The 24,349-nt window shown below is 38.1% G+C and overlaps 6 protein-coding genes across 8 annotated transcripts; 2 read left to right on the top strand and 4 right to left on the bottom strand.

Moving 5' to 3' along the window:
* Positions 1-576: 576 nt before the first annotated feature.
* Positions 577-5,309, bottom strand: LOC140766770 (ankyrin repeat domain-containing protein, chloroplastic). Of its 2 annotated transcripts, none has more exons than XR_012105499.1 (8): positions 4,149-5,301; positions 3,068-3,144; positions 2,557-2,655; positions 2,290-2,388; positions 1,730-1,828; positions 1,545-1,643; positions 954-1,125; positions 577-876 (listed from the first exon to the last, which is right to left on the bottom strand). XR_012105499.1 is itself a non-coding variant. In XM_073106410.1 (8 exons), exons 1-7 carry the CDS (start codon positions 4,936-4,938, stop codon positions 1,018-1,020), a joined length of 1,371 nt encoding a protein of 456 aa, XP_072962511.1. In that variant the 5' UTR covers positions 4,939-5,309; the 3' UTR covers positions 577-876; positions 974-1,017. The 2 variants fall into 2 exon arrangements, 1 of the variants encoding a protein (XP_072962511.1); XM_073106410.1 differs by having other exon boundaries at positions 974-1,125; positions 4,149-5,309.
* Positions 5,310-6,045: 736 nt separating this feature from the next.
* LOC140766771 (uncharacterized RNA-binding protein C25G10.01) lies at positions 6,046-9,190 on the bottom strand. The gene is made up of 7 exons (XM_073106411.1): positions 9,080-9,190; positions 8,983-9,002; positions 7,731-7,886; positions 7,520-7,619; positions 7,307-7,456; positions 6,668-6,737; positions 6,046-6,524 (listed from the first exon to the last, which is right to left on the bottom strand). The coding sequence occupies exons 1-7, from the start codon at positions 9,080-9,082 to the stop codon at positions 6,355-6,357; spliced, it is 669 nt and encodes a 222-aa protein (XP_072962512.1). The 5' UTR covers positions 9,083-9,190; the 3' UTR covers positions 6,046-6,354.
* A 1,796-nt stretch (positions 9,191-10,986) lies between these two features.
* LOC140767083 (uncharacterized) lies at positions 10,987-14,181 on the top strand. Its single transcript, XM_073106865.1, has 5 exons — positions 10,987-11,261; positions 11,927-12,178; positions 12,254-12,397; positions 12,478-13,212; positions 13,818-14,181. The coding sequence occupies exons 1-5, from the start codon at positions 11,142-11,144 to the stop codon at positions 14,043-14,045; spliced, it is 1,479 nt and encodes a 492-aa protein (XP_072962966.1). The 5' UTR covers positions 10,987-11,141; the 3' UTR covers positions 14,046-14,181.
* A 901-nt stretch (positions 14,182-15,082) lies between these two features.
* Positions 15,083-16,087, top strand: LOC140767294 (uncharacterized protein At4g08330, chloroplastic). The gene is made up of 2 exons (XM_073107147.1): positions 15,083-15,246; positions 15,328-16,087. The coding sequence occupies exons 1-2, from the start codon at positions 15,230-15,232 to the stop codon at positions 15,686-15,688; spliced, it is 378 nt and encodes a 125-aa protein (XP_072963248.1). The 5' UTR covers positions 15,083-15,229; the 3' UTR covers positions 15,689-16,087.
* Positions 16,088-17,584: 1,497 nt separating this feature from the next.
* Positions 17,585-19,444, bottom strand: LOC140766575 (uncharacterized). The gene is made up of 3 exons (XM_073105993.1): positions 19,055-19,444; positions 18,619-18,752; positions 17,585-17,896 (listed from the first exon to the last, which is right to left on the bottom strand). Exons 1-3 carry the CDS (start codon positions 19,301-19,303, stop codon positions 17,737-17,739), a joined length of 543 nt encoding a protein of 180 aa, XP_072962094.1. The 5' UTR covers positions 19,304-19,444; the 3' UTR covers positions 17,585-17,736.
* Positions 19,445-19,449: 5 nt separating this feature from the next.
* On the bottom strand, positions 19,450-24,169 carry LOC140766574 (uncharacterized). 2 transcript variants are annotated; one of them, XM_073105991.1, is made up of 6 exons: positions 23,543-24,169; positions 23,224-23,454; positions 21,424-21,615; positions 20,273-21,040; positions 20,156-20,200; positions 19,450-19,686 (listed from the first exon to the last, which is right to left on the bottom strand). In XM_073105991.1, exons 1-4 carry the CDS (start codon positions 24,044-24,046, stop codon positions 21,011-21,013), a joined length of 957 nt encoding a protein of 318 aa, XP_072962092.1. In that variant the 5' UTR covers positions 24,047-24,169; the 3' UTR covers positions 19,450-19,686; positions 20,156-20,200; positions 20,273-21,010. The 2 variants fall into 2 exon arrangements, with proteins under 2 accessions (XP_072962092.1, XP_072962093.1); XM_073105992.1 differs by lacking the exon at positions 20,156-20,200.
* Positions 24,170-24,349: the final 180 nt, after the last annotated feature.

Raw genomic sequence — 24,349 nt, 5'->3', positions numbered from 1 at the left:
ATCGATAGGACTCGTAGGACCTACCGGCTTAAACAATACCAATATGTACCCTCCAAGTTGACCTCTAAAGTCTGCAGGGGCCCACGCTTTTTATATGGAAACGGCACCTATACGTCACGGGAAAATGATACTAGATTCCAAGCAGTGCATGCATTTTCCTTGCATGATCCCGAGTTCTCCATTAACTAGCCAGCCTACATAATCACAGGGGAGGTGTGTTTCCGCTGTCACAAACCAATTGTGCGATGGTACCGGTACCCTTCTCTTTAGAGGTTGCCCGAGAAAATAGAAAAGCAGGAAGAAGTACAAGAAAACCTAATCGCCGTTAACTTCTAATAACAACCACAATTTGGATAAAGATATACATATGTAGTTGAATATAATTTGTTTCAAAACCTTGGGCTTGCACACTGAGGATCCAGTACTACTGGGGAGTGGGGCATCCTTATTGATTTCAGTCTCTCGGTGTCTGTTTCACGAAAATATACATATGAAGAATGCTTTCCCTTTGTACACTTCAATTCAATGAATAGAGAGGGCAGATTTAAATTCCGGGTGTCAATATACAAAATATGAGGCAGCTAAATATATGAATGGATTAAAAGGCCAATTAAATAGTCTATTGTACATCCTTTCTCCAAAAAGGAAAGGTCTGTTAATTAGCAATGGATGGTCAGTAAATCTACTTGTACCAACACCATAAACTTAGTTGACTGATGACATCTCATCGTACAATTACCTTTGAAACATAAGCATCTATACCATCATGGCTATCCCAAATGCACTACAGGAAGTTTCGCTGCCATACCTCTTGCGGAGAAAAGAAGTCAACTGTTCATGAAACCGAGGTCCGCTAGGTGACTAGGTGCCCATTACCTGCCACAGTTTGATTATGTCAGATAAAGAATTCAACTACTACAACAGAAATAAAAGAATCAGAAGAGAAGTTTCACCTGTGCAGGAACGCACTAACCAGTATCATACACCTGGTGTAGACAAACTTGAGTATAGACAATCTCAGACAGGTGGTTTTGACGATGGAAACCCCTTCAGTAACTTGATAAGTTCATAGGTTCTCAAATGCCGACCAAAGTGAAGACACATTTCAAGTGGGGTTAACCCATCCTACAAGCATGTGTCTTATTGTTTAGTAAGTGGTGACAATTTACTTAAAAGTATAGATTTATGTGAAATGAATTCATATTCAAATATGGCATAGCACCAAAATAGCAAGTAGGACGAATAGGATAAGCAACAAGAAAAACAGAATGAGAGAACCCAATTGAGTGGTGACAATATAATATTACACCAATAGTAAGTTTATAGCCCTTTATAGAACATGTAAAGATCAACATTTAGAAGAAAATCAGATAGTGTGTATGTAATCTGAAGTATCTTCTGCCACATAATTATGATTCTACCATTAAAATATATATTGATTAAAATTCATACGATTATGCTTAGCAAGAAATCTAACAGATTAGCTCGAGTCATTGGTGACCAATGTGCGGCAACGAAAAATGGGTTCCATATTAGCAACTTACATGGTTTCTTATTGTCCGATTGGCACCTTTTATTAGTAGAAGTTTCACAATATCTGTTCTTTGTGTTTGCACCGCGAGATGCAATGGTGTCCAGCCATCCTGGAAAAGGAGTTTTATCCAGATATTAGTCAGAAAAATAGAGTAAATTAAAGAGTAGAACTTCAGTATCAAATTCATTGGCGTACATCATCTGAAAGATTGATGTCAACATTATATAGCAAGAGAATCTTTATGGTCTCAATGGATGCAGTTTGGACTGCATAATGCATCAAGGTAGCCCCATCCTGTAGCAAGCAAGTACTATCATTAGCTTATCAAAACCAGTTAAGAGAACTCAAGATCAAGATAGTTTAACATGCCTCACATTAATGAAGCTGGAAATAAAAAAATCTTGGGTTTATAAATGAATTCTGATATTAGAGAACAATGAAAATCTAAACGATACATACCACAAATGAGTTAAGTACAACTGCAGATTATAGCAAGAAATATGTAAAATAAAGAATATAGCAACTCAAGTTACAATATGAGTGAATAGGTGACACTTTAAAAGAGTTACACATGAAAACCACAAAAAGTCTCCTCTAAAAGAACAATTTAGATGCAAATAAAGGACTAATAGGAAATGGACAGTCAATTAATATAAATAAAGGTTGAAAAGGTTGAATTTCTAACAGTATGATACAGGTGCGCATACTGCACAAAAGAGCTTATATATGAAAAGCACTCAAAGTTCTTTACTTACATTATCACGTACAAATGGATTTGCTGAGTTTCTCAATAGATAATTCACGATGGCCTGCTTCTTACAAAGTATTGCTTTATGAATAGCTGACAGACCATCCTGGAGGAAATTAAAATCAGTAAATGAACTTACTTGAAATTAATAGTCAAATGAGAAAAACAGAAAAGAAATGAAAGGATTCCAAACCACTGATATAGAAGACTTTTCTATATCCAGATGGAAACTAAAAAAGAAAAGGTAGATGAATAAAGAAATAATATAGCACACCTTATCAACAGCATTGATATCAACATTATGCTTCAAAAGTCTGTCCAGAACATAAAACTCTCCTGATGCAGCTATAGTGTGTAGAGGCAGCCATTTGTTCTGTAAGAATAAAGAAATATAAATTCAAGCATTTTGAGAGGAATTCTAGAAATAAAAAACTAGTGCCATAGAACATATGAGCTTCATCTCCGTAAACATCATCTACAAAGCCAGAAGGACTTGCAGAGTCAAATTACAGTGAGAAGAATGGTTGCTTCTCCAAGTATCTCTGATGATTCTCTTTATTCACTAATCTGATGGATGTCAACAGTCCCAACAAATTGAGATCCATTAAACATCCTAACTTTGACTATACAGAGACAGATTGTGCATTTTCATACTAAGAGATCTTTAATTTGCTTCAGCCCAACACAAAGATGAATTATCAAGGCTGTTTTTCAACAAATAAGATCAAAAAACACAATGGATGGAATCAAAAACACTTCTAAATGTTGGAGAAGAAAACACTTACAGAAGTCGCAACTCCCAGATCAGGTATACGTTTGTTTAGGAGGACCTTTTCCTCATCTGTGAAAAGCTTACGGCGACCTATTGATTTCACAAAAGTCAGAATAAATAAGCATGCAGTGCCACCTTAATAGTCAAATTTTCTATTACAAAAACCATTGAATAGCACAAAAACTTTATCTGGAAATAAAGTAAATTTTAATATCTCCTGAGAACACTTGCAGAGTTGCAGCTAAAGGAGTAGGCCTTAAAAAAGAATATAGAAAAGTTAACAATGATGGACGACTATATAAAGCATGGACTATCCATAGTCAGTTAAATTGGGCTAAAATATATGGAATACTAGATTCTGTTGACAATTTGACACTATAATACAGCAACAAAAACAACATATAGCAGAAGTTACAAACAAACAGTTTGTATCAGGACTAATTTAAGCTCATACTGAGAAACCAATAGTTTTCTATTCTTGTAGCTTAAAATGACAACATCTAAATTAAACATGAAGCCTCAAAAAAAAATACCAGCACCTCATTCCATTTAGACAATTCAAACTACAAGAACAAGGTAAAGAAGAAGAAATTTCTGCAATTTATCTCCTATTACCATTCGACCAATATAACTACTTTCTTATCAAATTTATATTTCAGATGAGTTTGACCCATCTGTAAATTGGCCAGGTTGGGTCGAGGGACAAAATCAAACCTAGCCAGAGCCTCTACTGTTACATCCTCTCAATTCTTAAATCTTAATGATCAGATCCTCAAGTACCAGCCTATCAAGAAAACAACTAGCATCCGCCTCCTCCTCACCGTTCCAAGCATATCTGCCCTGATGTGATAAGAAACTTCAGGAGGAAAGAAGACAATAACACGATCAAGATAGTTAACAATTCTACAAGGTCCAATCAGAAGGGTTCTTACATTCTTAACCTAAACAAAAAGATTTTTCAAAATCGCATGCTTTATCATGTAGAGCCTCCTCAAGATTAACAACAGTAAACATGAAAAGGAAATAAAAATCAAGAACATTCAAATAAAAGAAAGAAAAAGAAATTGCATGAAAGAACTGAAGTAACAACTTACTTCTTGGCTTCTTGTCATCATCCATCTCCCCCGGTACATAATCTCCACTATTAAGGAACTCTGTAATATCTTCCAAACTCCCACCGTCCGATCCCGACCTAGGGTTCTTGGGAGCCACTCTTCCTCCGGACAACGGCTCCATCCCCGACACAGGCGGGGCCGCCACCGTCAATTCCTTCTCCGGCGCGAGCTCCTTAGGTTCATCGAGAACCACGGGATTCAGCTGCGCCAGCTTCATCTCCTTATACGCCTTGTACTCCTCCATATCCGGCAGCGTCGGCGGCTTCCTCCTCTCCAGCTTGCTCCCAAACCTCAGCTCGTACGCGATCTTGCGCTTATCCTTCTTGGACAGGTTGATCTCCTCCACCGCCTCCTTCCACTTCTCCGGGACCAAACTCTCGGGTTCCGCCACGGCATTGGCCGCCTTCCGCCTCGCGGGCCTCTCTGATCCTCGGGAAGGGTTGGAGCGGAGGAAGGGATCGCCGTCCTCGAAGGCGCCTTCTTCAAAGACGAGGCAATCTCCGATGACGACCTCCTCGTCATCATCGTCTTCGTCGTCGTCGTCGTCCCCGTCTTTGTCCACGGTTTCTTGTTCCTGATTAGGGTTTTGGTGGGGATAAGGAATTGAGTAGGGGAAGAAGGTAGAGGAAGTGGAAAGGGGGGAGGAGGAGGAGGAAAGGGGAGGTCTAAAGAACGGGCGGGAGAGAGGGAAAGAGGGGTTGGAACGAGAAGGGTAGAAAGGGATCGGGATGGGAGTAGTGAGAGAGAGCAGTGAGAAAGGTGGAGGCATCCTTGCCCGCCCGCGTTACTTGTATTCTGCCGTTAGCTTACCCGCCTGCCAGGAAAGGAAGATTTGTACACAACATTATCGGAAATTACAGAAAACACCCTACATATCACAATTTGGCAGATCGGCCCTCTTGTGCAACCTAATTTGCTAGAATATATATATATATATATATATATTGAGGACTAGAAAATCTATATTTCACGCATTGCCAAGATGACGAGAGGATATTTTAGAGAATTTATGGAAAAAGCTTTTAAATTTTAATAATAGTAGGATTAGACTCTTAAATTGCGCACAATTTATGTAGTTGGGTTGATTAAAGTACCTTATTGTCTATGTAAGTATAGTTTTAGGATTAAATAAAAAAAAGATAAATGTATTTTTTTCATTATAAAAATAGCTCAACAGATATAGAGCGGGGAATCTAGAGTTATTTACAGAAAAAAGACTTGAATTTTAAAATTATGGATTAAATTCTTAAAATGGAATGCTTTTATTTTTTTATATTAAATACATGTTTTTTTATAATAAAATAAGTACAATTTATACAAAAGATTAGAATAATCCACTAAATAATAAATAAAAGAGATTTTATAATTTAATTATAATAACTCTAATGTGCATCTTATATAAAATTATATGCACTTTATTATAATAACATATGTATTGATTATAAAAATATATATATATACACTTAATTTAGATGCTAAGTATACAATTAAGTTGCAAAATGCCTTCCATCTAAGCCAGCAAATACAAAGAAACAAAAGAGAGAAGAAGAGCTACATTTTGCAGAAAAGGGTTAGACTCATCTTAGACTAGATCTAGACTTCTGACCAAATCCAGGTGTATTCTATGCAATAGCTCGATGGTAAGACAGAATGTGAGCCATGATATGCTCAACTTGAGGATACATAGTGTCTGGGCTCTTCAGCGACCAACAATTTTGCTTTGCTGCAGAAAACACTCAGATCTCATTTAAGTCTGAAAAAACATCTACCAAGCATGCTACTGCTGATCTTACCAGAATAATCAGGTCAGCAGTACACAAAAAGAAGAGGATATCCTCCTACAGTGTCTTGAATAAAAGGCACAATGAGCCAAACATGGTAAAAGATATTAATACTGATGTACTTCAATGCAATAAAAATACAAGACATGCTAATCTGCAACATAGAAGTCAAGTCCTCAAGCACAAGTAGTAATCAATCTTAAGAATTCCAACTTCTCAAACCAGTTTCTGGTAAACTATCAGAATAACAACCCTAGGACTACATAAAGCAACTTTTAACTAGAACAAGTGGTGATAACATCCATATCTAATAACAAGTCATAATAGACAACACAAACCATCTGCAAGTCTTCAGAGTGATGATGCCCATCTCACATTAAGGAGCGAATACTGTATGTCCAAAACTATCTGGCATACACATCTGCACGGCGACCATAACCCCTATCTGGGCTTCCATATGGGGAGTAATCACGGCCTCCTCGGTAAGGTGAACGCCTTGGGGACCGACGGTAGCCACCTCCATATTCATCACGACCATAGCCTCCACGGTTCCTGCCACGGTCATGGCGATCTCCTACAAAAAGCAACCAAGTGAGTAATGTATAGTAAACAAACTGATCAGCAGCCAAGAAATGGAGGAAACACAAATATAATAAAAACAAGACTCTTAACATGATTGCCAATAGTAGGGAACAAACAAAATCACAGAAAACTCACTGGTATCTCGGCTGTTTTTCAATCCAAGGTAGTTTCCAGGTGTAGGTGTTCTTGGTCGTTTCCTCCTCGACTGAAAATGAAAGATAGCACCTTCATTCTTGATATATTATACCGGAAATTAACCTCAAATGAGGGACAGCAACAAGGGTGAAAGAATTGTACAACAATTAGTAACAATTGAAAAGTTAAAACAATTAAAACACAAGAAACACTAAAAAACAACTCTTAAAGGGTATAAACCATATAGAAAAGGAAAGTCTTGAAACAAGTACCAACATAGGCATGACTAGTAGTAGCATCGTTAGATGAATGCAGGACTTAAGTACCATAATTTCCAGTTTAAGAGTTGGTATTGTCCGTTGATTAGTTCTTGAGAGAGTTGAAGGTGAATGCTGAGATTGTTTAGTTGGGCGGGATATGCTATGATAAATTGATGTGATGCAAGGAAAACTGTTAGGCTGGCCATTCATCAAGCTGTTTGACTAAAGTTGAGATGGAAGATCCCATAATCTTGATTGCTGCCAAATAGCTGACGAAATTTCTTCTGAATATAATAAAAACCCTCAAGTCAAAAGGACGATGGAGCAAATATAAGCACTTGCACCACCAAAATCTAGGCTATTTTGCTCGGAGTCATACCTTTTCGACAGTTATGTAACGGCCCTCCAGAACTGACTGGTTCAGATATTTAATGCATCGATCCGCATCTTCAACTGTCTCCATCGTCACAAATGCAAAACCTCGAGAGATACGTGTACGAGGTTCCACAACCAGGTAGCATCCAGTCACCTATAGAAAGGAAGAAATTAAATGCCATCTAAAGATCAATGCAGAAATCCAGCAAAACCTTACCTTTCCCTCCTTTGAAAAGTGATCCTTCAGATCCCTTTCTGTAACTCTGCCTGACAGTCCTGTCACATATAGAGTATCACCAGGATTCACCGCGCCATGCCTGCAACCGCAAGTAAAATTTGTCACCATGAAATCCAAAATGCAACAATAATTATAATCTATGAAAATAGTATAACAATTACATTTACCAACGACAGGATAGGAGTCAAACCTGCCACGACTTCTGGATCGTGATCGAGACCGTGATCTCGGAATGGGTGATGGAGACCTTGATTGTGGTCTGACCCTAGATCTGATTCTGGCTGGCGACCTCGAGCGGGATCTAGACCTAGAACGATCCCTACCATGAACAGGGGATTGTGAATACCTGTAATATTTGCAAGAATACGAGAAATCACAAAAACAATAAAGGCCAGACAAAGATAATTATGGAAGCTTCATAGATGTACATATAATCTCTAGTGAATGCACCTAGAAAGAGGCTTAAACAGGCACCAATGGATACGGCTTAAAAAAAGAAAAAAACACTCGGCCAATAAAAAAACAAAGTTCAAGCATAGGAAATTAAGCCATAACCAAAAATCGTGGCTTGCAGCTACCCACTATCACTACAGATAGAGAAGTTCAACTTAAGCAATAAAAAAAACTGCCATTCTTAACCTAACTAAAATGACATTAATTTTCTGTAGCTGCAAAAGAAAACATCTGTGCAAAAGAAAAACAAGCTCCTTTTGAGTCAAAATTGTAGATTAAAAACTTCCAACGCCTTCTGAAGAAGAAAAGAAGCATAGATAAGCTTGATTTGAATGTGGCAATTGAAGCCTCTCTATACAATTTCCACAGCCGGTCAAGTCACTTAGCACGAATCAAGCCTATTATCCTAAGGCTACCATGCCTGAAGAGAAATGTGGCCTTGACTAGCTAAAATGAGAAGACTAAGAAGATATTTATAAAAAATCTGACAAACTTAACTAGCAAATCAGGAAAGAAGAGCACGCAAAGTTCATGTAACCAATCGTGAACAACAAAAAAATAACTAGGATATAAGATGAAAACGGACGTTCCCAAACAAATCCAGATTCACAAAATTTTCTCTCTACCAAAAGAAACAACTTAGAATGTGAAACTGGAGACGATATATAATAGTAAGCAGGAACCCTTCCCATCTTCTTATTCGTTTCCTTTCCTCCTGATATAACCCAAATCAACACGAAATCCGCACCTAAAGCAGTGATGATAAGCCTAACCGAAAAGCTAAGAACAACGAAATCTTTGTTTCCAACCCAAGATTGATGGATTGGGGGTGACAGGCCATCTGGGACAAAACTGAGCAGATCCTTACTCCTAATACGAAATAAATGAGGCGAAAAGCAGCAAAACTCTATCAAATCTGACCCTCGAACTAAAATATATATATATAAAGCAAATCACGAATTAGGTTAAGAGAAGATCTAGGGTTTTACCTCCTGCGTGGAGAATCCGCCTGCAAGAGGAAGAAGAAAGGAAGCGTCAGTGAGATCATGGAGGGTAGAGGGGAAGAGGAGAGAAGAGGAGACGAACCATTCGAGATCGAAGCTTGGAGCCCTAGAACGAGGAAGACGAAAAAGCCTGCAGCCCAACCTCGGCGTTGCGGTTATATCGAGTGAGGGACTGGATTCGAGTACATGTAGGGCACCCCATCATTTTCAATGGTTGTTAGATTTGACAAAATCAACGGTTGGGATCATCTTATCCATCGCTTTAAAGAACGGCATCCAGGAAGTTATCTTTCTTCTATTTCTTAGTGAATGATGCGTATCATCTTGTCCATTCATTTTTATTTTTTATTTTTTATTTTTTTTCATCCAGTAAATTACCATGGATAAAATAATACCACATTAAAGTTATTTATAAAATAATTATATACATAGCATTATTCTAATATTAATTTTTATGTGTATATTTTTAAAACACAATAAACAGAAGATGAACTCGTTATGAATCTCTTATGTAAATATACATACCCTTTTAATGTTGAATTTAATAGAATTCCGTAATTAATCGAATATATTTGTATTTCTTTTTGTATATAAATTCAGACATAGACACGTATAATAAAGAGATAATGAAGTTGATTATTATATCTTCTGAATACAGTAGTATGGACTGAATATTAGAAGCAATAGGTATTCATTTTTTTAATCCATAAGAACGTGTGTTATTATGAAATTTATAGTATAATAATGCGAACCGGGTTAGATCAGATCAGGTCAAAGAGAGATCGAGCTCAGTAGATTGAGTCTAATTATCTTATTTGGTTATTTGGTTATTTGGTTATTTAGTTTAGTTAGAGTCTTGATAGGTTAAGATTTTATTTAATTAGTTAAATTCAACTCCGCGAAAAATATTCACTGAATATTCTACACATATCCAAATAATATTAAATTAACTGGATAAGATTGCCAACCTCGAGATTTATAACTTTTCTATTCATGACTTCTCTAGATTAAGATAAGGAAGAGTGGTTTTGATGATTTGTTAGGATTTGTTAGAGTTATTTAATTTAGTTGATGAGTCCCTAGGGTGAGCTTCGGTATATATGTAAAGGAAACCCTAATTAGAATTGTATAACTTGTTATTGAAATTATCTTTAGCCCTATCTCCTTCTCTCCTGACTTTGGCGCCCTCTTCTATCTCCCTTCTTCCACCATTCAAGTCTTTGGTTAACTTCTTCTATCTTCCTTTTTCCACCATTCAAGTCTTTGGTTAGCTTTTTCCAATCTCTAACCACTCTCTTCCACAACAACTTCTTCCCCTTCGTACCACGAACTAACTGTAGCATCCATCTAACTATGACTATCAAGTTATGATTCAAGTTTTAGAATCATTGTGGATCGGTTCATAACATATAATCAAATATATAAAATTTAGATTATATTTATATAAATGTATAAAAAAAAAATCAAACTATCATTGTTTAAAATGTATCAAACTATAGGAAAATAAGAATATTGATTTGGATACTATTATTTACTCTAGTTTACTACCCAGTCGACTATTCCATTATTTTTTAAAATAAATATATAGTTTTAATAGCTCTAAAAATTCTTAATAATGTCTAACTATATCATCTTCGCACTTCAGCAATTGAGTTGCTCAATCTCTAGCCTTTTGCGAGGAAGGTAAACTCTTTAAGAAGGTCGGCCATTCCCTGTGCAAACATATAAGAAATTTATACACGGCCCCCATTTTGGGTAGCTGAGTCAAGTGTCGACCTCGATCTTTAACCTATTTAATAACAATTATAGTTAAGATTTAAGCCACGTAATCATATCGTAGCAAATCCTACAACCCAAACCCAATCCGCAGAGGATCCGCAAGCATTAGCTCTCTGCGGCGCCCTGTGGATTTGCTCCACGTAGAATTTTTTTCTTTTTTCTTTTTTCCTTTTTTGATCAAACACGTAGAATTATGAAACAACCAGCGCTCAACACGAGTTCGGAAGGCAGGGATTCGATTTTTTACGAAAGCGTAGTCTCCAGATATCCTAGTCTTCTACCTCTCTCTCTCTCTCTCTCTCTCTCTCTCTCTCTGAGGCATTCCATCGAACGGTGAGCAGGGAGGAGAAGTGGAAGAGGAGGGGATGAAGAGGGCCTACAAGAGGGGGGACGGGAGCTTCGCGCATGGTATCATCAAGCTGTGGCAGCGCGAGGTCGGGGGTCTTCCCCCGAGGTCCTTCGCTCATCGCATTGGGGCTTCTGAGGTCTGTTCCTTTTTTCCCCTCTTTCCTATATACACAGCGAATAATTTCGAGGGATTTATTTCTACTGAGCTATTACTCTTTTGTTCTTCCAATATTCGTAAACTTTGATTCGATTAATTTTAGATGTTCCATGGTGTTTGGACTTTGTAAGCGGCACAACTATTCAAAGAACAGAAGGTCCTACACTAAAAAGATAAATCTTTTGAATGTCGTAATCCTATGCCTCATTTTCTCAAATATTGATTGTGTCAATAGACGATTGTGATGTGTGGAAGAATGAAAGTTGTACGAATTCCTTCATAGGGAAGTATGGAGAGATTGGTTGCAAGATGGTGCGATACTGTGACTACAATCATCAGTTCAGGGTTATGATATTGATAAGTTATTCTTCTACCTAAATTTGGTCCATCGGAATTAGTGCTCCTTAAAGAATAATGAGATATTGGGTTGTTTTCTTTGTCCATCAGTTATATACTGATCCCTTAGTTTGGTATAAACAAGTTCTGGGACATTCTTGTTTTCAATCAGCAATTTTTTTCTTATATATTATCTAACAACAAAGATATTGGCTGGAACTGTTAGATTTTACTGATTTAGTGAGTTACTTCCCATGCCTACTGGAACTTCTTGGTTCTGAGTGATTCTAATGTACTTTAACTCTACAGGACCTTGTTCTGCGGCTTCGAGTCCAAAGAAAGCTAAACAAGCATAGGGGCTGTGTGAATACGTTAAGCTTCAATTATGATGGCGATATACTTGTATCAGGGTCTGATGACAGGATGGTCATTTTGTGGAATTGGGATGCTGGCATTGTTAAAATGTCCTTTCACTCAGGCCACTCGAATAATGTTTTCCATGCGCGATTTATGCCATACACAGATGACCGGACTCTTGTTACTTGTGCTGCTGATGGAGAGGTACGAGCAGCCTGACTATCTTCCAAAATGCATTCTGATGGATTATGCTGACATCTTTTTCATTCATGTCGCCAGGTGAGACATGCCAATTTACTCGAAGGTGGAGGAGTGGAGACTAAATTGCTAGGTCAGCATGACGGACGGGCTCATAAGTTAGCTATTGAGCCTGGAAGCCCTCATATATTTTACAGCTGCGGTGAAGATGGTCTTGTCCAGCATGTGATATGTTTACTCCTGTCTCTTGAGTTTTGCTTTCTCAATTTAGTGTTAGTAAATTGAATAAACTTCCTGTTATGCAGTTTGACTTGAGAACTGGTGGTGCAACAAAGCTGTTCGTATGCAAATCTTTCCCAAAGAGATCAGAGTACCATCACACCATTCATCTAAATGCTATTGCATTAGATCCAAGGACACCCAATTTTTTGGCAGTTGCAGGAACAGATGCATATGCTCGAGTTTATGATATCCGCAACTATAAATTGGATGGATCAACTGACTGTGGTCGTCCAGTTAACTGCTTCTGCCCACCGCATCTTATTGGTGACGAGAATGTGGGAATAACAGGCTTAGCATTCTCGGACCAGAGTGAGTTGTTGACATCCTACAGTGACGAGTTTATTTATCTATTCTCTAAGGATCAAGGTCTGGGATCCAATCCAGTCCGTGGATCTCGAAATGCTGCCAAAATTTCTGGAGATGGGTCCAAATCTGTTCCAAGTTCATCTATGGAACTTGCAAATTCACCTGGACCTCAGGTATACAAAGGACACCGTAATTGTGAGACAGTAAAGGGTGCGAGTTTCTTTGGCCCCAACTGTGAATATGTGACCCATGGATCGGACTGTGGCCGATTGTTTATTTGGCGAAAGAGAGATGGAAAGCTCGTGCGTGCTATAGATGGCGACAGATATGTCGTGAATTGTATTGAATCTCACCCTTATGCTACCATGATTGCAAGCAGTGGACTTGAGAATGATGTGAAGATTTGGACTCCCACTGCCACAGAGCCAGCACCCCCAGTAAAACTTGATGAGGTAGTGTCTTTTTGCTATCTTAGGGTTCAATTGCTTTATCATGCTCAAATTCTTGAAGGATTATAAGTAGGATCAAATTAAAGCAGTAAATTTATTGTTTATGGTATCTAAGAGGTAGTTAATTGAACTTTTAGGATGCCAAAAGCATTTAGGTATCTGCATCTTAATTGGCCACAATTAGAGCAGATTACTAATGGGAAAAGCAATCAATTTTAATCTATTTCAATACTATAGAATTAAAACCTCTGCTAGGAAGATCTTACAACTAATATTGTAATAGAGATAGAACTAGAGGGTTTATAATGGCAGAGAGTTTCTGATTTTTCTTCTGCTCAATGTGTACAAAAGATACCTGTAGTTAATTCAGTCAATTGATAAGTATCATTCATTTTCTTTTTATGAGCAAAGGCTCTTTCTTTTTAATATAATACTACGGATATAAAGATGATTGATGGTGCTGTCAACAAGGGTTGTTTTGTACACTGTCATTACAACTTATCATATCCATTTGAAATCATAATATCAATGGTTTTGACCTGATGAAGAGAATTTCTCTGATGCCTTTGATGTTGGTATTGATGATATTGCACAAACAATCTTCGCAGTTGAAGCCTCATAAGAGAAGAAACAACTTCTACCGTTTCAGTTTGCCAGAAGACTTGATAGAGCAGATGCTGGTACAACGAGCACGTTCAGAGCAAGGTGGTGAGGATCTGTCAGTTGATCCAGACTTGGTAGACATTATGTTGCAATTCACCAATAGAGATGGTTCATCTAATGATGACGACGGTGAAGATGCATCTGACAGTCCAGGGGATTGTACCATCAACTGAGGATATTCATCATTTACAAAATTAGAGTTGTACATATAAGTAATAATCTTCCTTGCTATGATTTGGAAAGAACATATAGTTGATGTAAAAAACTTTGGCATCCTCATGCATTTTATAGACAAAAAACTTCGTAGAATGTTTGTAAAGAGTTTCGTGCATAAGGCTTTATAACAATATACCTCAGGTTAACGCCCAGTCCAATTTAATTGCAATACATTAGACATTGAGACGCTGTGCCTGGTTCTATATTCATCTGGATGTTGGAAGATGATTTCCATTTTATTTTATTTTCTTTTCGTTCTTTTTTGGAAGTAATCACCTGTATTTTAATCTGAATGCAGAAAACTACCTTACCTTCATTCGAAAGTAGGAATGGACGACTACTCGTTCTTTGAACTTATTTTCAAATAGTCATCTTTTATTAGCTCGTAAAAAATATTTTGAAAAGTAAATAGTTTTCTTTTCAAATGTTTTACTTATTTAATAGTGAAAGATTTGGTCGAGTATCTTTTATTAGTCTATTTGGCTCGAAAGAAGTATTAAAATCTTCAACAATTATTTAAAATTTTAAGAGATTTAGCGATTTAAGAGGTTGACGGTGTGAAGAGAGCTAAACGGCTATGCATAGAGATGTGGAAGAGAATCCAGTCGATTTCTATTAAAGATGGAAGCTGTGTTATTTCCTTACAATGTTCTGCCGTTTTTAACACCAAGTGTGGAATCTATCTGTCCAGGAGATGTTTTGTTAGCTGTTTAGCTAATAGTAGAATTCATGTTACTTTGTTGGTTGTTATGTTGGAATTTCTAAACTGTGTTCGGTGGCTGATAGACTTTGTCTTCAGGAGATTAATTCTGTTATAAGCTTCATTTAAACGAGAGCTATAACATGTTTGTTAAAAAAAAGAAAAAAGAACGAGCCAATTCACAAGTATAACTGAGAGAATCGAGGAGTCGAATAGTTACTAGTTGACAATTGAGGCGGGTTTCCTAAATATCTAGATAATGTCGGTAGTTATTTGCAATTTATCCGGCCCAACGTTTGACTACGATACGCGTCTTCTCTTCTCCCTCCTCCCTTCTCCCTTCGCAGTCAATTCCACGGCTTGCGGCGATCAAGAACGAAACGCAAATCCTCCTAAAAAGACCAAGAAATCCCTTTCTCCTTCCTCTTCTCATCTCTCGCCATGGCTTCCATCTACAGGTAAGCAACTGAAAGCTCGCGCCTTTTATTATACTCTCCCCCTTCTTTTCCACACTAATGTCGCGAATCCTTCTCCAATAGGTGCAAGGCTTGTGGAGCCGACCTGAATCTAAACGCGGCCCACCTCTATCCCCCGGACACGTACTTCGAGGCAGGCAACAAGGGAACCCTCTCCTTCTCGTGGATCGACGAATCTAAGTTTCGATTCGCCAAGGAGGACAAGATTCGACCTTTCTTCGAGACCGTCGACTACTGGGGGATCCAGCGCAAGCGCACCCGCATACTCTGCGACGCGTGCGGCCGCCTCGTCGGCTACGTGTACGACGACGGCCCGCCGATAATGGAGGGGCACGGGCAGCTCGGATTTGGCCCTAGCCAGGTCATTCCCAGGCGGCCTAGGTATCGGTTCAAGAAGAAGGCACTCGATGTTATTGCCTCTTGAGAGGCAAAACTGGTGCGTTTCTTGTGAATCGAAGTGGGTTCTCTTTGCTGTCCATACTTACGATGTTGGTAGTGTAAAAGATTGGATTTTTGGATGTATAGTAGCTGAATAAGAGCAATGATGCAGTGATTTGCTTGACCATTTGATTGGTCTCTGGCTCTGGTTTTAGTATATTGGGTTTGAGGTAAAATGATGATGGATTCTACTTTATGTTTTAAATCTTTTATTGCCTCATGAGACAAATTGGTGCTTTTCTTGTCTTCGGTTTATGATGAATTGAGGTGGGTCTCGTTTGTTTTGGAGGGGTTTGTAGTGCAAACGATTGGATTGGGATTTAAGTAATCGACACTGAGATATTTGCTTGCTTGGTTAACTGGTAGGTCTCAATCACTGTTTCTGGTAAGAGTTTGACACATTACTATTGTTGATTGTAACTTATTGTGAAATGAGCCCCCCACAGAATCTGATGAACTTGCAATACTATCTTGTGATATTAGTATTAGACATTTCCAATATAGTTTTCTACTGAGAAAATCACCACCTTCATTGATAGTGTTCTATTGACTTATTCTTCATTCTGAACTCTTTGGTTTATAAATTTATTTGGTATATTTCACTTCAAAATCTATGGCAGCTCTTCTTCTGATTATATATATATGCAATGGTAGTATTAGAGACCTTGGTTGTTGATCTTAGACAATCTAAGAGAACTTGTCAAGGGGGAGGAAAAGTATAAATATGATCAGAGAATATTATATATGCATGATTGCATCCATTCCTCATGGAGCTCTGTTGGTCCCTTAAAAACTTTCATTGTACTTGGCCACTCTGCTCATTAGTCAAGGGTGTAAGGTGATGGATGGTCTTCAGCATTGGCTTCCAATAGGTACATTAATTCAGTTTCATCAAGTGCTAGTTGTTCTCACATCTTCCAGTGTGAATAATGTATGGAAGATCATGTTAAACACTTGTGATATTCTTCCATCTATTGCATGTCATTGAGTCTGTCCTTCATTAACCAATAAATCTTTGTCAGTTAGAATCCATAATAAATGGCTTCAATTTTCCTGCTCGCAGTTACATTATTAATCTTTCATGTTGCCTAAAGAAGTACTTGTTTTGTTATTTTGATAATAACTAGGGAAGTGCACTTGGTATCTGTTATAACCTTCTTAATTATTATGTTCCTGAAACATGATTAAAATATGCTAATCTTATACTTGATAATGGATGAAATGGATAATTTTATTGCAGCAAGTAGTTCAAGACATCTCACAACACCCTAAGTTACATAAATCATTGGCCAGCTAACTGTAGTTTCATAACGGTTTGTGAACACAAATTTCGAAGCGATGTAGCTTTTATGGCTATGTAAGAAAGAAAAGAAACGAAAACCAAAAACAATGAACCAGATGAAAGCAGTTTGATGGCCATTAAAAGGCCTGCCTTCTAATGGCAACCCTCCTCGGAGCAGAGGGAAGGTGAGAGATGGCAAGGCGGTGAAGTTGAACAGCGAGGTAGGTGTGGTAAAAGCGATGACCATAGAATGACATGGCAGTGAGGATAGAGTGGGTGGCGGAGGAAGTAACGATCCATAAGAGGCTTTGGCAATTAGGACTGATCCAACCTGAGCCACACTAGAAATGAAGGTCCATAGAGCCGAGCTCCACCTTGACACCACCACACTGCTGTTCAACTACTAGCAACTCAGGGTGGAGGATGGGGAAAGACAAAGGCTGGGCAACAATAGGAAGGGGCAAGAAAGGAAAGAAAACATAGAGGGAGAAGAAAGGGATGGAACAAGAAAAGAAATGGAGGAAAGCCATCCTCTCAGGCTACAGAAGGGGAGGAGGAGTCGAACCGAAGCTAGGGACGACGGTTCCTTAAAAGTGCACATTATTGATGATTCACCAAATCAAAGTTTCATTCAATCAAATTTCAGTCTGCTACATATGCTGTAATGTAGTTTTATTTACAAAAAAGAAAAGAAGAAAAAGACCACTAAAATCCATAATTTGCACACAGTTCTTTGGCCCACACATTGACACTTAGAAAACCCCATATGCTTTGCAGTGCGTAATTGGTACTGAGCTGGTGAATAGAAGGTAAGGCTTCTGCGGTATGTATGTGCATGTAGGCTTGAGAACATTATCGCCCATGGATTTAATGGCTGGTTGGTTTAAATATGCGTACTTGCTCTTAGTCCACCTGCATCCAACAAAGAAAGAAAGAAAAGAAAAAGAAAAGGTAGTCTAACATAGTTAGCCAACAAGTATTATCTAACATGGTTTTAATTTTTAAACACCTATCTGTGTGCGATTAATAGTTTTTCCCTAACAAATCATTATTGTTTCTCTTTTGGAAAAATTACAATCCCGTAGGTTAATAGTAGGTAAGAATAAGGGTATACTCCTCTTGAATACATTGATCAAACAACTCGCCAATCCTCTCGAATACACCAGATCAAGATGTACTATGGCCGGATTTAATTAATTAGTTGCTTGTCATGTTATAGACTATTCTGCATTAATATAACTTCAACTTATTAACTTTGTAATAAAATAATACGACTCAAATTGGTCAACAGAAGATAAAAAAGCCATGACATGATTAGAGGTCAGAAGTTACTGACAAAATACTAGGAAGTTCACAGATTTGTATACCATTAAATCAAATGGTCGGCTACTTTCTTAAGGACTTAACTAAGCACTCAGGGCTCTTGTAATCTTGTTACTGTTCAGGGTCCCAGTGCCGGCTTCTCTTGAAAGCAACATAAGTCTTTTAAATTCCAAGTGGATTATAGATTATATTTAAATCTCAGCAACATAGTACTTGTAATTAGCTTATGATTCTTAAAAGAAAAAAGAAAGAAGAATAAAGCATTAGTTATAGCTATCTAATGGAAATGGAGAAAATAATTGGTAACCTACCAGTCTTTGATTCCTATCCGCACAGCCTTGTTGTTGTTGTTGTTGTCACAGACATCTCCATCTTCTTCCTTCTCACTCTCATTCCCATCTATGATTTCTCTTATCAATTCCTCGAATCGCCTGTAATCTTCCTCCTGATGTACATCAAGAAAATTACACATTTGTAGAATCACGTAGCTCTTCATAACATGATATAATTATATATTTGCATATGAGGGATCAATAGGAGATAGCAACTAACAGATACTACTACTACTAGTTATAATTTCCAATGAGTAATTGATCAAAGTTAGATCTGTTATATTGTATAACACCATATATAATACCATGAAAAGGGAAAGAAGTACAACTAAAAGAAGAGAAGCACGACAAGTCTTGGCTACGCAATTATGTTCCAATAGATAGTTTTAAGAATCAGAGAGACGGGTGTTCTTACGTTGAGAGCCTTAGCTCTGATTCTTGCGGCCGCCTTCTCGGCGGCGAGAAGATGTTCCTCCTCTACCATCTTCTTCCTCCTCCAGTATCGATCGATCTCGTCCCTCGTTACACTCTTAACAACAGCCATCTTCGAAGATGATCGTGGTGGCGATGGTGGTGGTGGTGGTGTTGGTGATAATATTGATGGTGGCTGTGGTGGGCTCAAAGTCTTCTTCTTTGCGGTTCCTGTTGCCTTCTTCTCTGCCATCACTAGTTCCCTTGGTATATCTTCTTTTCCCTTTGTTCCTTTATAAAAGAAAACCTATGAAATAAATAAATAAACAAGGAGAAGCTGCTATTCAAACCAAACGATCTAAGAGAGACTGCTTGGTTTGTTCTTTCACGCCACTCCTACCCTTCTCTTTGATTTAATATTCAAGGCAGCAGGAGCACCTTCTTCTTATCTTCCAAAAGTATAACATCACAAGTGCTTCTTATCTAAGCGCACCGTCATAATTTTGGGCCCACCATTATTCAAAGGTCTGGGTTAATCATGGGAGTATCTGAAGTAGTCCTCATGGTTGGTGTGAAGGAACTGGTGTGGAATCTGAGGTTGGATTGCAAGCAGCGATGACTGGCCGTTGGAGTGATCTGTCATGATATTGCAAGACATTAGCAAGTGATTGCAATTGCTTCTGACAAGTATATGGTTTCGGTCATCAAGTAATTTGTTAATAGGTGCATATAGACCCATCCGAGTGTTGCATTTTTTTTCTTTTCACATACACTTATAAAAAATCTCGGAGGTTGGAAACAGAGTACACTACAATATATTCTTTGTGAGCTCAAGAGGAGGTGGATTTTCTGCAAATAGATCTGAAACGTTAGGTCTTTAATAATAAGAGTGACAATTATCAATTGAGTTTGACAAATGGATTCAGGTAAGTGCTTGAAAAACACAATCTGCAAGAAATACCAGGACTTTGGCAACTTCTTTTTATTTAGTTGAAAAGCAGTGCATCTCTTTTTCTCCACCCACAAGACAAGAGGAGGAAAAAGGAAAAGGAAAATGCAAAAACTTCCGTTATACTTCACAATTCGCTGGGCTTAAAACTTTCACCTGTGTCGAAGTAATGACATCCAGCGCAGCGATACACCAGCAAACCTTAAAATATACTTATAAATTTAGATTGAATAAAGAAATATTTAAGTCTAGAGAAAATCAAGAAAAACTTACTTCTTGTTTGATGCAATCAGGACTATTCATCCCTTCTCGCACTAACAAGTGACACCCTGACAAGCCCAGGGCACAGGCATCATTTTTTCTCAGGTGTATCTGGTACAACTTTTTAGCCATTGCGGGCATAAGCAAAGTCGAATGTTTCATTCAGATCTCAGAACAGACATCTACCAATTCTTCCCCAAAGACATAAATACATAATGCTTGAAGCAAAAGACTTTCAACAGGAGACAAGAAGCCATGAAGAAGCTAGAAATCCAGCTTTACTAACAAGGAGAAGGGCGACATAGTGTTGCTCTTTCACACCTCGTATCAGGTCATGAATTATTCTGTATATCCACAAACTAATCTGTCAAACGACAAGATTAATAAAAAAATATCATGCTACATACCAGCAGTTGGATCAATAGACAAGGAAGATGCTATATAACAGAATTCAATTTCACGATCAGCATAGCTTTGGAAGAGCATATAACTCCTCAGTTGTGGATGAGGTTAGGTAACACATAGTAAGAGCAACCACCATTTCACCAGTCTGATTTTCCAAAGGAGTGACTTTTCTTAAGACTGTAATCCGTATGCTCATATGGAGTTACTGAAATGATTCCAGCAGCCAAAAGGTTGATTTGTATCTATTGAGGAGAAAAACAGCAATCACAGCAATGCAGAAGCACTACTGTTATACAAATAAAAAAATTGATAAAATATTCTTCCCTCCAAAAAGAGCTTGTAGTACTATTGTGTGCTTCTCTTATTTTTGTTAGCCTGCAAAAGACAACAATGTTGTTCATAAATTTGTGATCATAGAAACATAAGTGGAGAAGGGAGCAGACTAAAGCACAAATTCATAGTAAAGTTTATAAAGTTCAAATCTATTTTTCAATAAGTGACCTTATACTATCATTTCTCTCCAGGTGTCTACACGCCTTCTAACTTCATATTATCCTATTAGTGACATGCGATCTTAACAAATAAAAAAGTCAATGCATAAGACAAATAGAGAGTACAATAGTAGCATGAAATAGAAATTTTAATATGCTACAAAAAAGCAGAGGAGGTTGATACTCATTGCCAAAGAAAAAAAAAAATAGCATAGTGATAATACACAGAAAGGCCCAAATTACAACAAACAGCAACTAGTGTTTTACCTCCTGAAGTTTCTTCATTATTGAAGCTTCATAATCATTAAAGACAGCTCCTACAATATTGCTGATCTTTGGTTCATTTGTTTCAGCACTCAGTCCAAAGGCACTATCTGATGCACCTGATGAACTAGCTAGAAGAGGAAGAACAAGTAATGGATTTGAAAGGCTCCCACTCATGCTGTGAATTGCTGCTGCCTGAAACAAAATTAAAATACATTAACATGAAGTAAAACTTAAAAGGAAGTGCATCCTTGGAGAATTGCATGGAAGCAAGGAAATTATGATGTAAAAGGCAATCTACAACACACAATATGTAAAAAATTAATCAGAGCTGCATAAAAAATCAGATATGGCTTGCTGTTCTAGCCATGTTTCAAGTATCTTGATGAGTATTGAAAACTAGTACTGAACCCAATATTATGAAAAGAATGTCCAGTGCGTTACTACAAAAAGAATGTCTCTAACCGTTACGAGTTGAGGACCTCCTTGATAATGATTTGGATACTTATTAACCTTTTGGATACTCCACCTGAATCATAGTCCTTGACTATCTTTTGCTAGCATTTTCTTATAAAAAGAGCACTATTTACGCAGTCTATTGGAATTAATTAGGCTGCCATGACTAGATAGCTAAATATGAAGCATGACAGAAGCATAAATACCATAACTTGGTCTCTCCAAGGTAGCCACTGTGGTGGAATTCTATATATTTTGCTGTTTGCAAGATTAATGTTCTGTAATACTCTCTAATATGTTAGACAATATGCTTCTAAATGTATTATTGCTTCTATCTTTCACTACCTAGCTAGGAAACACGGACACTTCAAATAGCATACCATGTCCATGTCCGACACTCGTCGGACACTCCTTGGACACGTATCACATTTTTATGAAGTATTTGATATTTAAGAAATTAAAATAAATTTTGACATTCTTTGAATACTTTTAAACACTCTTAAAACACTTTTTGAACATAAAATTTATCAAATGCAATAAAAATTTATAATAAAATTTATCTATTGCAGGAATTTCCTGCATATGCTGTAGAAATATAATGCAATAATCACAAGAGCTAGTGCATCCGAAAAAATTAATATTAATGTTAATAACTATAAAATCACAGATTTGCATATGCCATCCATGCAGTTAAAGAATGGTAGTTAGTTATTTAATCTCATAATATTGAATTACATTATCATACATTAGTATTATTATTTTTGACTTTGTGATATTGTATATACATTTTATTTTTCTCACATGAATAATTTATACATGTCTGTGTATTTATATTATAAGTTTAGATAAAATATTTTTTTAAACATATCAAATATATATATGTATAATTCTTTATTTATTTATTTTGTTGTGTCTTAAATGTGTCGTGTCCTATATTTGTATCATGTCACATCTGTATCCTATATCCATGTATGTGCCTTAGCGAGATGGCAAATTGTTGAGTAACCTACAATTAGTCTGATACGACATTGTTGTGGCATCTTTTGCTTCTATTCTTTTTTATTTGACATCAGGTACCTGCAATTCCAATCATCTCTTTTATGCATCCCATATGTTCTGTTGGCTTTTACAATAAAAGTAAAGCCGGAGACCTCACTTATTCCTCACGTTGTTCCTTCAAAATGAAAAGTCTCATGCTTAATTCAGTCGTTTCCTATTTCAGATTTCAGGGTCATTTTCTTTCATGTTTGCAATATTTTCTTGAACTAAACAACAGAAAAAAGAATACATTAAGCCATTATAACACACATTTGCAAAGTAAAAAACAATGAAGGAAATAATACTTACAGCCACATCTTTCGAGCCCATGACGACAATGGCTGAACCCTTACTTCTCGACTTCTTTGACCTGATCACAACATCTTCGACATCTCCAAACCTCTCAAATATCTCTCTCAGCTTTGCGGCACTATAATCTCCCAAGCTTCTCTCCCAGGATACCTTCAACATCTTTTCCTTCTCCAAGGCCGCCTTACCATTCTCCTCGGACGACACCTCCCTCTTCTCTTTCCCAAATGTCTGAACAAATTATATGCAGCTTAAGTGAACTATGCTACCTTACAGTAAGAATAGATCTGAAAGTAAGAAACCTAACCCTAGATCTTACCGAAGAGGAAGGCGCGGCGCCTTTCCTAGCGTTCCTCGCCTGGAACTCTGCAATATCGCGCTTCAACTCCTCGGCGACCTTCTTCTCCTGCCTCCGCGCCAGCTCAGCCAGGTCGACGGCCCCGTCCGCCGCCGCCGCGGCCCGCTCGCGCTCCTCGAGGTCGGAGGCGAGCTTGCGGCGCTTGGAGTCACGCGCCGAGTCACGCACAACGCGGTCGCGGCGGGCTCGGAGAACGGCATCGAAGGCGCGGCGAGCCGATTCGTCGCGGAGGACGTCGTAGGAGGCGCGCAGGCGCTGGAAGTCGGCGGTGGCGTTGGGGTCGTCGGGACGCTTGTCCGGGTGGCGGAGACGGGATTGCGTCTTGTAGGCTTTATCGATCTGGTCTAGGGTTAGCTTGGCGCCCTCCTCGCCGGAGGGGAGGCAAAGGGCCTCGTAGTGGTCGACCTCCTCGTCGTCCTCCGGTTTATCCGGATGTCTGCCCCCGCGCCCCCCGGCGCCCGCCATGGTTTATAGAAGAGGAGGAGAAGAGATGATTGGGGTTTTGACTGTGGAAGAGAGGAGAAAAGAGGTGGGAAGAGCAAGAACGGAATCGCGGGCCTCAATTTTTCTATAACCGAACCAAGGGGAAGAAGAATGGATTTTTCTATATTAATTTTAAAAATACCAAATTTATTTATTAGGTTGGGCCTCTGTTGGAGTAGTCATTCGCAATGCTTGCCCAAAACCCAACACAGGCTCGGCCCAGAATACTTTGGGCCCATATCTTTTTAGATTACGTCTTTTATTTGACAAAATAAAAAATATAAC

Source organism: Typha angustifolia, chromosome 9 (genome assembly GCF_048772165.1).
Source record: "Typha angustifolia cultivar Huaian chromosome 9, ASM4877216v1, whole genome shotgun sequence".
NCBI classification, from domain to species: Eukaryota; Viridiplantae; Streptophyta; class Magnoliopsida; order Poales; family Typhaceae; genus Typha; species Typha angustifolia.
This window is presented reverse-complemented; position numbering and strand designations above follow the sequence as displayed.

Coding starts and splice junctions, on each gene's coding strand:
- LOC140766770 (XM_073106410.1), bottom strand. CDS start 4,938: ATGCCTCCACCTTTCTCACTGCTCTCTCTCACTACTCCCATCCCGATC. Junction 1,644..1,729: donor ACATCAATCTTTCAGATGAT/GTACGCCAATGA, acceptor CTCCTTTTCCAG/GATGGCTGGACACCATTGCA. Junction 1,126..1,544: donor ATCGGACAATAAGAAACCAT/GTAAGTTGCTAA, acceptor ACATGCTTGTAG/GATGGGTTAACCCCACTTGA.
- LOC140766771 (XM_073106411.1), bottom strand. Junction 7,887..8,982: donor GCGGATTCTCCACGCAGGAG/GTAAAACCCTAG, acceptor CAAATATTACAG/GTATTCACAATCCCCTGTTC. Junction 7,620..7,730: donor CGATCCAGAAGTCGTGGCAG/GTTTGACTCCTA, acceptor TTGCGGTTGCAG/GCATGGCGCGGTGAATCCTG.
- LOC140767083 (XM_073106865.1), top strand. CDS start 11,142: ATGAAGAGGGCCTACAAGAGGGGGGACGGGAGCTTCGCGCATGGTATC. Junction 12,179..12,253: donor CTTGTGCTGCTGATGGAGAG/GTACGAGCAGCC, acceptor TCATGTCGCCAG/GTGAGACATGCCAATTTACT. Junction 12,398..12,477: donor AAGATGGTCTTGTCCAGCAT/GTGATATGTTTA, acceptor CCTGTTATGCAG/TTTGACTTGAGAACTGGTGG.
- LOC140766575 (XM_073105993.1), bottom strand. CDS start 19,303: ATGGCAGAGAAGAAGGCAACAGGAACCGCAAAGAAGAAGACTTTGAGC. Junction 18,753..19,054: donor TCAGAGCTAAGGCTCTCAAC/GTAAGAACACCC, acceptor GATGTACATCAG/GAGGAAGATTACAGGCGATT. Junction 17,897..18,618: donor CGGATAGGAATCAAAGACTG/GTAGGTTACCAA, acceptor TGTTGGATGCAG/GTGGACTAAGAGCAAGTACG.
- LOC140766574 (XM_073105991.1), bottom strand. CDS start 24,046: ATGGCGGGCGCCGGGGGGCGCGGGGGCAGACATCCGGATAAACCGGAG. Junction 23,455..23,542: donor GCGCCGCGCCTTCCTCTTCG/GTAAGATCTAGG, acceptor TAATTTGTTCAG/ACATTTGGGAAAGAGAAGAG. Junction 21,041..21,423: donor TAATGAAGAAACTTCAGGAG/GTAAAACACTAG, acceptor TGTCTTTTGCAG/GCTAACAAAAATAAGAGAAG.